Source organism: Nomascus leucogenys, chromosome 21, assembly GCF_006542625.1.
Source record: "Nomascus leucogenys isolate Asia chromosome 21, Asia_NLE_v1, whole genome shotgun sequence".
NCBI lineage: Eukaryota > Metazoa > Chordata > Mammalia > Primates > Hylobatidae > Nomascus > Nomascus leucogenys.
Genome location: NC_044401.1, coordinates 1,773,114 through 1,785,621, shown reverse-complemented (window position 1 = coordinate 1,785,621; position 12,508 = coordinate 1,773,114). Strand labels below are relative to the sequence as shown.

At 39.8% G+C, this 12,508-nt stretch overlaps 1 protein-coding gene across 1 annotated transcript; it reads right to left on the bottom strand.

The window, feature by feature from the left end:
- Positions 1-3,461: 3,461 nt before the first annotated feature.
- Positions 3,462-12,508, bottom strand: LOC100604305 (cytochrome c oxidase copper chaperone). Its single transcript, XM_003261860.4, has 3 exons — positions 12,258-12,508; positions 10,186-10,274; positions 3,462-4,555 (listed from the first exon to the last, which is right to left on the bottom strand). Exons 1-2 carry the CDS (start codon positions 12,362-12,364, stop codon positions 10,190-10,192), a joined length of 192 nt encoding a protein of 63 aa, XP_003261908.1. The 5' UTR covers positions 12,365-12,508; the 3' UTR covers positions 3,462-4,555; positions 10,186-10,189.

The window sequence follows — 12,508 nt, the reverse complement described above, 5'->3', positions numbered from 1 at the left end:
TTTCCTCAAGTTGCCAGAGCCTGAACTAAGACTGGTTGAAGCCAAGCACAATATCTCATTCCTCTTGATAGCGACTGGCACAAAAGTAGACCTGTGAGCAATGAGATGTAAGAGGAAGTACGTGCAGGAGCTTCTGGGAAAAAGTATACTCCCTGATAGATAGCAGGCCTACCTTTCATCCAGGCTGGAATAGTTGTGTGACGATGTAATGCTTGAAGTTCCCATAGCCATGAGATATGATATGCCTAAGGATGAGAAGGATAAAGAGCAGAAAAATAGAACAAGCCTAGGTTTTTTGGTTTGCTTGCTTTTTTAAGACAGGGCCTTGCTCTGTCGGCCAGGCTGGAATGCAGTGGCACAATCACGGCTCACTGCAGCCTCAGTCCTCTGGGTTCGAGCGATCTTCTCATCTCAGCCTCCCAAGTAACTGAAACTACAGGCATGTACCACCATGCCGAGCTAATGTTTTTATTTTCTGTAGACAGGTTCTCACTACATTGCCCAGGCCAGTCTCGAACTCCAGGATTCAAGCAATCCTCTGGCCTCGGTCTCCCAAAGTGCTGGGATTACAGGCATGAGCCACCACACCTGGCCAAGGCTAAGTTCTTGAAAGCACCACTGAGTCACTATCTCAAACCAGGAGCTTTTAATTCCCAACCTTCCTAACAGGGAGGTAAATTACTTTTCTGTATTGCTTGTGTCAGTGTAGTTGGGTATTCTAGTGCTTGCAGTTGAAAGCATCCTAATTCAGATCTCCCTAAGGACAACTCTTCAGGGAACAGTTCTCTGAACATCTGCTAATTGTCTTATTCTATAAAAACTGAACAGCAGAATTAGGCTCTACCAATAATTTTCTTTCTAAAGTTTGAGTAAACTATGAGAGGAATTCCTCCTATAAACTCAATTTGAGCATTCAGGGTGACCTGTTAGGTGAACAAGATGGTGTAGTGGAAATATGGTTGTCTATTCAATATCCATTTACCTCTTCCTCAATTGTGATGGAATTTGTTTTGTCCAGATATCAAACCTGCACATGGATCTAAGCAGGGGTGGGGTGGAGGGGGGCGGATCTTGTGTAAGCCATCAGCATAAGGTATTCTGTTGATAACTATTACTGGTCCATAAAAACACATATAACCTAATTTGGCTCAATCAGACCTCTAAAAAAGGGACTAAGAGTCCATGCCCAGGGAACGGTTTCTCTCTTTTCCACTGTACTTCAACAAGAAAGCACATGACGGTCTTCATCAGTCCTGGACGAGAAAGCTCTGAGATGAAAATAACTTGAGTCTTGGTTGAAATCAGTGACCCTATGATATCATCACATCTAGAGCTGACTCTAACTGGACTTCCAGCTATGTGAGTTTTCCTTATGAGGATTTTCTATTACTTGCTATCAAAAGCACCATAATCGACACAGATGGAATATCTAGCAGTTTTTAATACCTAAAGAAATAAATACTGGGCATAATCACACATGCACTGTTTAGGAAAGCATCTTGGAATATCCATCATACCACTGGGCATTCAACTTTATATTTCTACGGTTTATATACATATATCCACGAGACTATAAGCTCTTTGAGGTAAGAGTCTATGTCTTACTACTCTTTGACTACTACTCTGTATAGTTGGCATATAGTATGTCCTCAGTAAGTGACGAATCAAATAGCCTCTCATCTTGAAAAACGTATGTCTGATTCACACATGAATTATCAACACTAGGGCTGTTCCCTGCAAATAACAGGCCTTCACTAAGTATGCATTAAGTGAATTTATAACTACAAATACATGATGTTTATACTGGATAACTAGTACACCAAAGAACACTGGGCTTCAACTTACATCGCAGGTTACCAGCTATTGGATCAGGGTGATTTCCTTAACCTCTCCAAGCACCTATACTCACCTGTAAAATAAGGATCATGGTTTTTCCATCACATCATAGGTCATATTAAACCTGTGAAAAACATAGTATTCCCAAGATAGGCCTTACTTAAGGATATGATCCTGTTTTCATCAATCTTCAAGTTAAACATTTCAAGGTTAGACAAATGGGGGACTAGAGAAAATAGTGTGAATATATCCGTATTGAGTTTAGTCATTATTGTGAAGAGCAAGGGCTTAGCAAAGAGGTGCATTCGAATGTGGTTGTTACCCACTAGGAGGCCAAGTTCTTCATTTTTCAAGTGACTGTGGTGATATCTCTTATCATTATTACCGAAATGCTGCACCTCATCTTTGGGAAGATTTAAGCACTAGGAAAGGGTGGGCAGAGGGTCTTGTGAGATGCACTTTTAAGTGTTGCAGAGGCCAAAAAGGGTGCTTTCAGTTCCTTTACAAATCAGGCAAGCATACCAAACTGGCAATAGTTTAAAAGAATTGTGTTGCTCAGAGATTAGAGAAATCAGTGCTCTCAGACACTAAGGTGTAAATGGATATATTTTTTCTAGAGATCACTTGGGGGCAGTCCTCAAAGCCTTGAAAACATGCATGGCCTCTGGCCCATCCTTAGCTGAGTGATTAGTAAAGGACACTTGTAAAGACTTTCCATAAGACTTCTATTGCAGTGTTATCAGAGTATCCAAAGAAAAAAAGAAAAAAAAAAAGTAAAAGGTGTACACACACACACACACACAGAGAGAGAGAGAGAGAGAGAGAGGAGAATGTCATGGAAGACAGGTCCTCTTGTAGACTGGTGGGATTTCAGATTTCTTCCTTATTATGTTTCCATTAAACCAACCAACAAATAAAACAAACAAAAATTCAGAATTTAGGTTATCTGACATATATCCTGTTCCAGACTGAGACCCAATTCCTAGAATGGCATCTGACATAAAGAAGGCACTCTATATAAAGTATTTCTTTAATGAATGAATGTACAAATGTGCAAAAAGAAAAAACAGTGTATTGGTTAAATTATGGTAAGTCACAGATGAATTTATACATAGTCAATACAAATGACACCACAGACCTATACTCACTGATGGTAAAATACATTAGGGGCAAAACATGATAATGTTATAACCTCATTAAAAATATGTAGAATAGAAAAAATTTTATTTTTGTTTTAAAAAATGTATAAAGGCATAGGAAAAGTCTGGACTAGTATATATCAGAAATTAACAATGGGTGATAAGGTTATTGATTTTTTTGTTTTCTTTTTTGTAGTTCCAGGACATATTCAAGCAGAGTTTGGATAACCATCTGCCAAAGATCTGTATTGGGTGGGAAGTTGGTTCATACCTGTCTTAATTGTCCAAGATTCTATTCTTCACCCAGATTATCTCTGTAAATCATGAAGTGCTTACTAAAAGTATTATATCCAAATGAATATTCAAGTAAAAATATAAACAGAATAAAATAATAGAGAATGCTAATAACAGTGCTAAATACTGTGTATACATCATTTTTAATTAGTACTTATAATCTTGTAAGTTAGGTATTACTTCTATAACCTGTTTTTTTTTTTTTCAGCCGAGAAAAACAGACCCAAAGAAGCTATGCCTTGCTTGAGGTCACATAGCCAGCTATTGAACCTAAGTCTGTCATACATCAAAGCCATGCTCTTAATGAATTAGGAAAGAATCTTAAGGAATCATCTGATTCAGCTCCTTATTTTATAAAGGAGGGACTTTTCCCATCACACAATGACACATGAACATTACATATCCTCTTAATTATGTTCTCAGTATCTTTTGTTCTTGAGATTTTAGACTCAATGTACTTACAAGCAGAATATGATCATACTTCATTAGCCCATCAGCAGCTATGAGGATGACAAGGTTGCTATACTAAGGAAATCACACTCTGTTCAACTCCAGGCATCACCATGGCATAGCACTGAGCTGTTTGATTAGTGACGTTTAGTACCAATTCAGTATCTAGCCTAAGCCAGCTTCTAATTAATAAGAGACAACTGTCTACCCTGTAGGCACGAAACTTAAGATCCTAGTCTATTTTAAAATGTAACTACTCGTGTACAGATTCATAATGCCAAACAGTTGAGATCTTCCAAGCCAAATCACCCTAATCTGGTCCAAAATCTAAACTAACTTTTCCAAAAGACAGCTAGTAAAGAATAACAATAATGGTTTAAGTAATAAGACTAAAGGCTTGTTCTTACCTTTAAGAAAGTTAAAAAAAAAAAAAAGAGAGAGTGTTGAATGATATGATATGGCTACCACACTGATTCTGAATTGGTAAAGGGTTATTTTACTTCTATGCACCTAATTCTGGAGATTTCATTGGCTGAGATCAGTATCTGCTTTCTCCTGACAACAGATATCCAGAGTTCCCAGAATGACATAGTAATAAGAACATAAGAACCTTATGTTACAAGATTTGTTGGTATATATCCTTTGGGGGAAAAAGCCACGTGAGCAAATGAGGAACACAAAAAAGAAACAAAACTGAAGATCTTCCACTAGTAATATTTTACTTTCTTCTTACAATAAATTATAAATACTTTTTCCACATATCAATGTTCATCGAAGAACTCCCAAAATTAATCTTCTTCATTCTTCAGGAATTATTTACTCACACAGCAGACCACCTACAGAAAAATATTTATTTTAGAAAGTCAAATTTCAAACATCATGCCAGATCTATGGAGTCAGGGAATTAAGACCACTAGAAATGAATGCCTCAGATGAGTAATTAACTAATTGCCAGAATTATTCCAAATCAGTCATAAAATTCAAAATCAACATTTTAAAATTCTAGGTTTGCCTAACTAAAAACATCAGTGAAATTATTCATGATATTGTTTACTCTTTAAAAGTTTTTGAAGTAAAAACTCTGTGTGTGTATATATATAGATATATAATACATGTGTGTTTGAGAAATACATATTTCTCAAAAATATCATCCAAAAAAGGCTAAAGCAGTTATTTTTACAGATATTCAAGAAACAAGACTTGCAAACCCCTCTTTGCTGATTCAAATATGCCTGGCGAAGATCCACAAAGTAGAAGGCAGAAGGTCAGCTCAGTACCCAAGGCACTTCCTGTGGAAAGTTACTCACTTAATCCCAAAGGCAAGATAAGGGCAACCCTTTAAAATTCATTTGGAAAAATCAAAAAGGGAGAGTAGCATAGATAGGGCTGCTGATCCAGTCAAGTCAATACCAGGCTTCTCACACCTCTCCCAGTGCCTATCCCAGAAGATTGAGAACAATGCTAGGCAGGTAATTAAATTGGGGTAGCTAACTCTTCAAGTCTAACGCAAATATTTCCCTCATTTAGCTGTTCACTTCATTTGGTTTAAATAAAGATAAACCACATCAAGATACAAACATCTAAACTCTCTCTTTTCTAAAAGGCTCAAAGGAAGAATACATTTATAGAAAAGTTTGGAAAGATAACCAAAAACGAAGCCATTCAACCTTTCAATTATAGCAGCCCATAGCACTGTTACCACTTTTGCAACTGACTACATAACAAAAGGGGCTATGTGGTGGAAGACCCTGGATTTAAACCTGTTTGGTTATATCTCTGGATGTAAAGTCTTTGACTGGAGGGATAATCTTCCTCCCCTCAGTATTTTCCAGAGTCTTAATAAATATCTGTCGAATGAATACATGTTTGAATGGCAGAAATGACTCTTTCTGGATTATCTTGGGATCATATTTTCATACATAATCAGTTTTGTCTGTGTGTGTGTGTGTGTGTGTGTGTGTACAATGCAGCATATTTTAAGCATCCAACTGTTAAGTTGTTAAACTTAATATTGAGTATCACCACTACTTAGTACTAGTCCTTTAATTTCTTTCAACAACTTTAGTCTCCAAAATAGGTTATTTAGGCTTCTTCTGACTCCTAAAGGCAGAAAAATAGTAGCCATCCATTTCCTCCTTATATTTCTAATGAGGTTCTAGGTTCTTCTAATTACTCTTTTCAGTAAAAGCAGCAGTCATAAAATAGAAAAAAATTGTCTAAAATCACCACCATGCCTATTTTTTCTTGGGTTTTCAAGTCTCTGTCTTTGCTACTACTAAATTTTCAGATAATTTACGCCTAGCATTATCCCTGCTATTCATCTTCAACTTAGGCCAGTGGTTGTTAAAGAGGAGTGCACTTGAAAATCATCTAGGAGTTTCTCAGTCAACAGGTGCAGACCAGGGCCCAAGTTGTGAATTCTGGAAAACACTCTTCAGATGATTCTGAGGTGCACCTCTGGGTAAGAACCACTGGGTGAATATAGCCTACTTTCAGGTTAAGTATAAAAAATGTATAATAGATTTATTCCCAATCTACTGCACTTGAGGTACAATTAAGACCTACTTAGGAATAATATTAAAATCTACAAAGGTTTTTGAGTTAAGGAACTTTCATTACCATTGCCAGAAAGATCTAAGTTTGCAAAATATTTTTCCTTTGAAGCTATTCTCAGAAAAATGTGATCTAACAGTCTAAGAAATATCGACTTAGGTTAAGTTTATCTTATAGCAATGCAGACAGTTGTGTTGGATTTCACCCTCCAGCCAATGGCCTGTTTACTGGGTTATATGCAACTGTACGTTTCAGCAACAGGTCTTTCTAATTAGCATTCATAATGAGGTTTTAAGATTGAAGATCAAGATTATGTGCAATCCTAAAAATGAGTATGTTGGAATAAAATCTCATTAAGTACAAGGAGTGAAGTGTAAAGTGCCTGTGATTTGGAGAATATAAAAATCTTACTCTAATTTAATTCTACCACTATCCACTCTTAACTTGAGCAAGTCTTTTTTTGACTTCACTGTGCCTCCATTTCCCCACAGAGGTTGGGGAAATAGGACACCTGGGACCAGTAAGGATCCAACACCCAGTCCTCTTCCAAAAATATTATTACACTGAAAATGAAAAACATGGCAGTTTGAATTCTTAGAAAGGTCCTCTATGGATTCAGATTGTTCTTCTTGTAACCAGGATTCAGTAATAATCAAGTCATATACTTAACAGACCTCAACTGAATGTCTGCTATCCACAACTCTCAAGGTACGAGCTATTCTGTTCTGGTTTTTACAGATGATTTATTTTACACTTAATCATCACAACAACTCTATGAAGTAGTTTGGGCATGCATTATTGTCTCCATTTTACGGATGAGGAAACCAAGGTACAGAAAGTTAAGGACCTGCCCAAGACCACACAATCAGTTAAGCAGTAGATTTTCTAAGTCTAAAGCTTTTATATTTTCTTTTACACACAAATGAAGTACACAGACATAATTCTCACTCTCTGCCCCAATAACATAAAGAAAACTATGATATCATATGGTACTTTTGAATATATGCCACTAATAACAATTGTACCACGTTTGTGGTTCAGATGAAGTCCAAGATAAGCTTTTGATATTCCTAAAATCAGCATTTCTTTTTTTTTAATCACCACTTTTTATCAAGGCAGGTTCAGCACAAGCCTACAGCTTACGCAACTGATGAGGACGTTAGATCACGAACAAGGAAACCATGTACAAATGTTAAGGTTGCATCTTTAAAAATAGTTAATAAAGTACACTTACCTTTTTAAGAACACACTCTCCTTCAAATTTACTTATTTTACAAAATAGTTCATTATGGGATTTATTTAAATAACCATCTATTCTAAAAGCTACTTAAGTATATCATTTACACAACAGTAGATATACCATACTATATATAGAATCACAAAATGTATTATGGTTCTCTTTTTATAAATAAGTGAAATTCAGAGGAGTAATGTCTTGATGAAGCTAAATGTAGCTAAAGTTAAAAACATGCTAAACTAAACATCAGGAGAATAAAAATAAAGCCCCAGGACTTTCAGCCTAGACTGTTTTCCATTACACAGTAACTTCTTATCAGCTTGCGACAAGTTCCTTATCCCTCCTTTTTTATAGCTCAGTGAGGAAGACTGGCCATATGTGAAATTCCAAAGAGGCAGGAAAGAGGTGCAAGGGAAAGAAGCCAGGCTCTCCAATACTAATATATTGGCATGTGGCTTTGGCATTCTCTCTCAGCTGTTATTAAGTTAAAAGTGGTAGCGTGGTGTGGAAGTTAGGGTAGGGGCAAAAAGCAGAGGGAATCGGCCTGGAGACTGAGGCTCCAATTCTGACACTGCACAACCCACCTTGGGGGTTAATTTCATAACCATAAGCTTTAATTTGCTTATTTATTCATTCATTTAGCAATCCTCCATTAAGCACCTACTATGAGCCAGGCACTGTTATAGGTAGTGGGGATATGACAATAAGTGAAATAGAAAATTCCTACTTTCTCAGAGCTTACATTCTAGCTGCCGTGAAGCAACACAGATAATTAAAAATATATATAATATGCAGGTGACAGTGTACAGAATAGAGTAGCCACTAGCCACATGTAGCTATTAAAATTTTTAAAAACTAAAAATTCAGTACCTCACTCTCACCAGCCACAATTCAAGTGCTCAACAGCCAAATATGGCTAGTGGCTACCAGACTGGCAAGTGCAGGTACAGAGCATTCCCATCTTCACAGAAAGCTGTTACGAAGCACCGTGATAGAGTGATGGGGAACAGATGTAATTTACATGGGGTGTTGAGGGAAAACCTCTGTAATATGGAGACTTTTGAAGAGACCTGAGTAAAGGGGGAGTGGGGCGAGGGGGTGAGCTAAGTTGATAACTGAAGAAAGAGCTTCCAAACAAAAGAGTATCATTTGTTTGTGGAATTGTTGGACACATATCACTTAAGGTCCCTCTCAGCACTTAAATTTGGATTAAGAGTTCCAAGTTCTTTTAAAAAATGGCCTGAGGCCCGCCGCCCTGTCTGGAATGTCAGGAGTGCCACTGCCCGGCTGCCCACTGTCTGGGAAGTGAGGATCGCCTCTGCCCAGCCGCCCAACTGTCTGGGAAGTGAGGTGCCCCTCTGCCTGGCCACCCTGTCTAGGAAGTGAGGTGCCTCTCTGCCGGCCACTGCCCTGTCTGGGAAGTGAGGTGCCCCTCTGCCTGGCCACCCTGTCTGGGAAGTGAGGTGCCTCTCTGCCTGGCTGCTGCCCCGTCTGGGAAGTGAGGAACGCCTCTGCCCGGCTGCCACCCCATCTGGGATGCGAGGAGCGCCTCTGCCTGGCTGCTGCCCCGTCTGGGAAGTGAGGAACGCCTCTGCCTGGCTGCCGCCCCGTCTGGGATGTGAGGAGCGCCTCTGCCCGGCCACCCCACCGTCTGGGAAGTGAGGAGCGCCTCTGCCAGCTGCCCACTGTCTGGGAAGTGAGGAGTGCCTCAGCCCAGCTTCCGCCCTGTCTGGGAAGTGAAGAGTGCCACTGCCCGGCTGCCCCACGTCTGGGAAGTGAGGAGTGCCACTGCCCGCCTGCCCCACGTCTGGGAAGTGAGGAGCGCCTCTGCCCAGCCGCTGTGCAACCTTCCAAGTGTGAAGTGACGGCCTTGCGTGTGATCTTTTCTGTCTTCCCCAAGTTTGCATTTTTGACATTAGAGTTTACTTTTTAATTAAAAAAAAAATGGCCTGAGGCTTTAGTTTTATTCGAATAAAGCATGCTACAATTCCATTTTCATTTTTCAGAAAGCAATGCTTCCATGGGACACCCACTCCCTACTTAAAAGCATTTATTGGCCAGGAATAGTGGCTCACACCTCTTAATCCCAGCACTTTGGGAGACGAAGGCAGGAGGATTGCTTGAGTCCAAGAGGTTGAGACCAGCCTGGGCAAGATGGCGAAACCCCATCTCTAAAAAACAATACAAAAAATTAGCCAGGCATGGTGGCCCACACCTGTAGTCCCAGTTACTCAGTAGGCTGAGCTGAACCTCCCAGGTTGAGGCTGCAGTGAGCTGTGATTGGGCCACTTCACCCCAGCCTGGGTAACAGAGTGAGACCTTGTCTCAAAAAAAAAAAAAAAAAAAAAAGCATTTACTGAAGTCCCACAATATTAGAAACAAGAAAGAGAATATGTTTCTTTTAGTTCCTTCAATCAATTTTCCTAAAGCCATGAGACCTAAAGGCTTTTGTCAAACCCTTTCTTAAAAGCTCAATTCTCCCCTTCCCCAATCTGCTAAATGACTGTCTTTACTGACATAATTTACTCCTTTCACTGGGAACTGAAAAATCATGGTTTTTTCAAATTGATACTTAAGCATTTTAGATTAACCAGGCGAACTACCTTTCAGAGAGAATGTAGCCCAATTGCTGCTAAATCTGTAAAGCAATATACAATTTTGAAGCAAGAAGCTTACCATTTCATATTTTAAATCCTAGGGCTCTCATGCATTCCTTGTGGGCCTCAATTAGATGTCCACAGTGTTCTTCTCCTTTCTCGATGATACTATAAAACAAAATGTACTTGTTATCTAAATAGGCATTAAGCACATTATTAAGTATGCATGATAGTGATGGGGAGTGAGACAAAACATGGGTATAATGGAATGTAGCTGGAATTAAAACAAATGCTATTACCTCAAACAGCTTTGTTTTTATTTGATCTTATGATATGTCCATGCCTATGAAGACATTCCACAGACAAGTGATTTTGGGGGGGAAATCTGATAAGAAATAATCACGCATATTAAATATTGCCTCTAGTCAATATCCAAGGAGTAACACTGCTCTATAAAGAAATAAACTGACTGAGTAAAATATTTATGCTAAATGAAGGGCACAGAGAACAGCTCAATTTTTTGCTTATTATCACAGAGAAATTAACTTTCTGATTTTGCCCTACATTCAAACACAACCAAATAAATCTACTTCTAATTACATCAAAAATATAAACATCAAAAACATCTGGTAGCCAGGAGACCAAGAGGAGCACCCCCTCATGATGATCAAAGAACATTTTACTTGTAAAATTCACAAAGTAAAGACCAAGACTACACAGCTTTATTTCTAAGGCCTGAAAATGTGATTTAGCAAATAACCAAGTTAAGCCCAATTCAATTACAAGGAAAAACTGACTCCTGACTATGGATATTTGGGGAGAACCCACGTGGTCTGAGGCAATCGAGGCAAAAGGAATTTAACGAAGGGAATAGGTTCTCCTTCCATGGAAACTCTACCCATCCTTCAATAGCTCAAGAGCTGCCTGCAAATGGGAGAGATTGCCTGGGATAGTGAGATCATTGTGAAGATAATAGCTAGCATTCTTTGATCATTTATTGCCATGTATACTGTGTTAGGCACTTGACATGGCTTGTATCATTAACCTTTACAATAATACTGGAGGGAGTTCCTTTTATTAGAGTCATTTTACAGACACATGAGGCTCAAGGTCACCAAGTTAGTGGATTAAGATTCAAACCTTGACTGTGGATCCCAGACTCTTAATCATGCTGTCATACTATTCAAGGTTCAACAGCACTTACTGTTACCACTGGAACAATTTGTTCAGACTGCAGTCTTTCAATCCTGCCTTCACAGTATTATTTACAAAGTACTGAGGATTAATAAAAGCACTGAGCTCCTACACTCTTATTATCCCATTATAGCACTAATGATTTCTTTCTTATATCTACTATCTGGGAAAACAAAAAGGGCCAGAGGAAGAGATGCACATTCACGTTATCTGAGGACGTCCTCTAATGGGATTTGCTCCACAAGAGAGGCTACATGAGAACAAACCTTTTGTGGATTGACAATTTAGATGAACTATTCTGAATACTTTGTCCCCTGCGCCGTAGACTGGTTGATTTTCAACTTTTGGTTGCCTTAAAAGGGTTGAAGGGTAACTCTTCAGAACTGTAAGGAATGCACTCTGTGTCCTACTGTCTCTAATTTTGGGAGAAAGCCTTAGAAATTACCAGAAAACCTTTCCTGTTTGGTCTTAACAAATCTATCACAGCCCTTACCACGTGGTATACAAGTCATTGGTATATGTCTCCATTAACTTTAAGCTCCTTTATATCAAGAGCCATCTTTATCCATGTCTACATCTTCGGACCTAACGCAGTGCTTAACCCATAACAGATATTCAAAACACATTTGTAGAAAGGAATGAGTGGTTAAAGCTTGCCGTTCTCCTCTCTCTCCATCGTTTCCCGGGACTAAGCTACGGGATAAGTCAACAGAGACCCGACCATGAAACCTACAAGGCCCAATAATTATCTCCAGAGCGCCGCAATGGGGCGGGGAGGGGGGCAGACAGGGAGGAGGAGTGGGGGAAAGGGGGAAGGAAGAGGGCAGAAGGCAGAGGGCAGAGGGCAGAAGGCAGAGGGCAGAAGGCAGAGGGCAGAGGCCGTAGGGCAGAGGCACCGGAAGGCACAGGCCGCGGCCCGGGGCTCGTCGGCCGCGCCCTCTCCGGCTGCGCACTGACCACGCATCGCGCGCCTTCTTGGTCTCCGGGCAAGCGCAGCAGGGCTTAAGCGGCTTCTTCTCCTGAGACTCAGGCGGGGCAGGGTTTGAGTCAACCAGACCCGGCATCTTTCGCGCCAAAAGCAGCTATGAGCGGAGACAGCCAAATCTATGCCACCCTCGGCAAACGCCGATTCGTCCGCAGTCACTTCCGGCGGTCGTTCTAACAAGTACAGGAAGTCCTGCCTCTCTCTGACAGGTGGAGAATTTAAA

What these genes read in the sequence shown, in the direction of transcription:
- LOC100604305 (XM_003261860.4), bottom strand. Translation starts at nt 12,364, where the DNA reads ATGCCGGGTCTGGTTGACTCAAACCCTGCCCCGCCTGAGTCTCAGGAG. An exon ending in AAGAAGGCGCGCGATGCGTG is followed by an intron (nt 10,275 to 12,257) that starts GTCAGTGCGCAG and finishes TTTGTTTTATAG; the next exon opens with TATCATCGAGAAAGGAGAAG.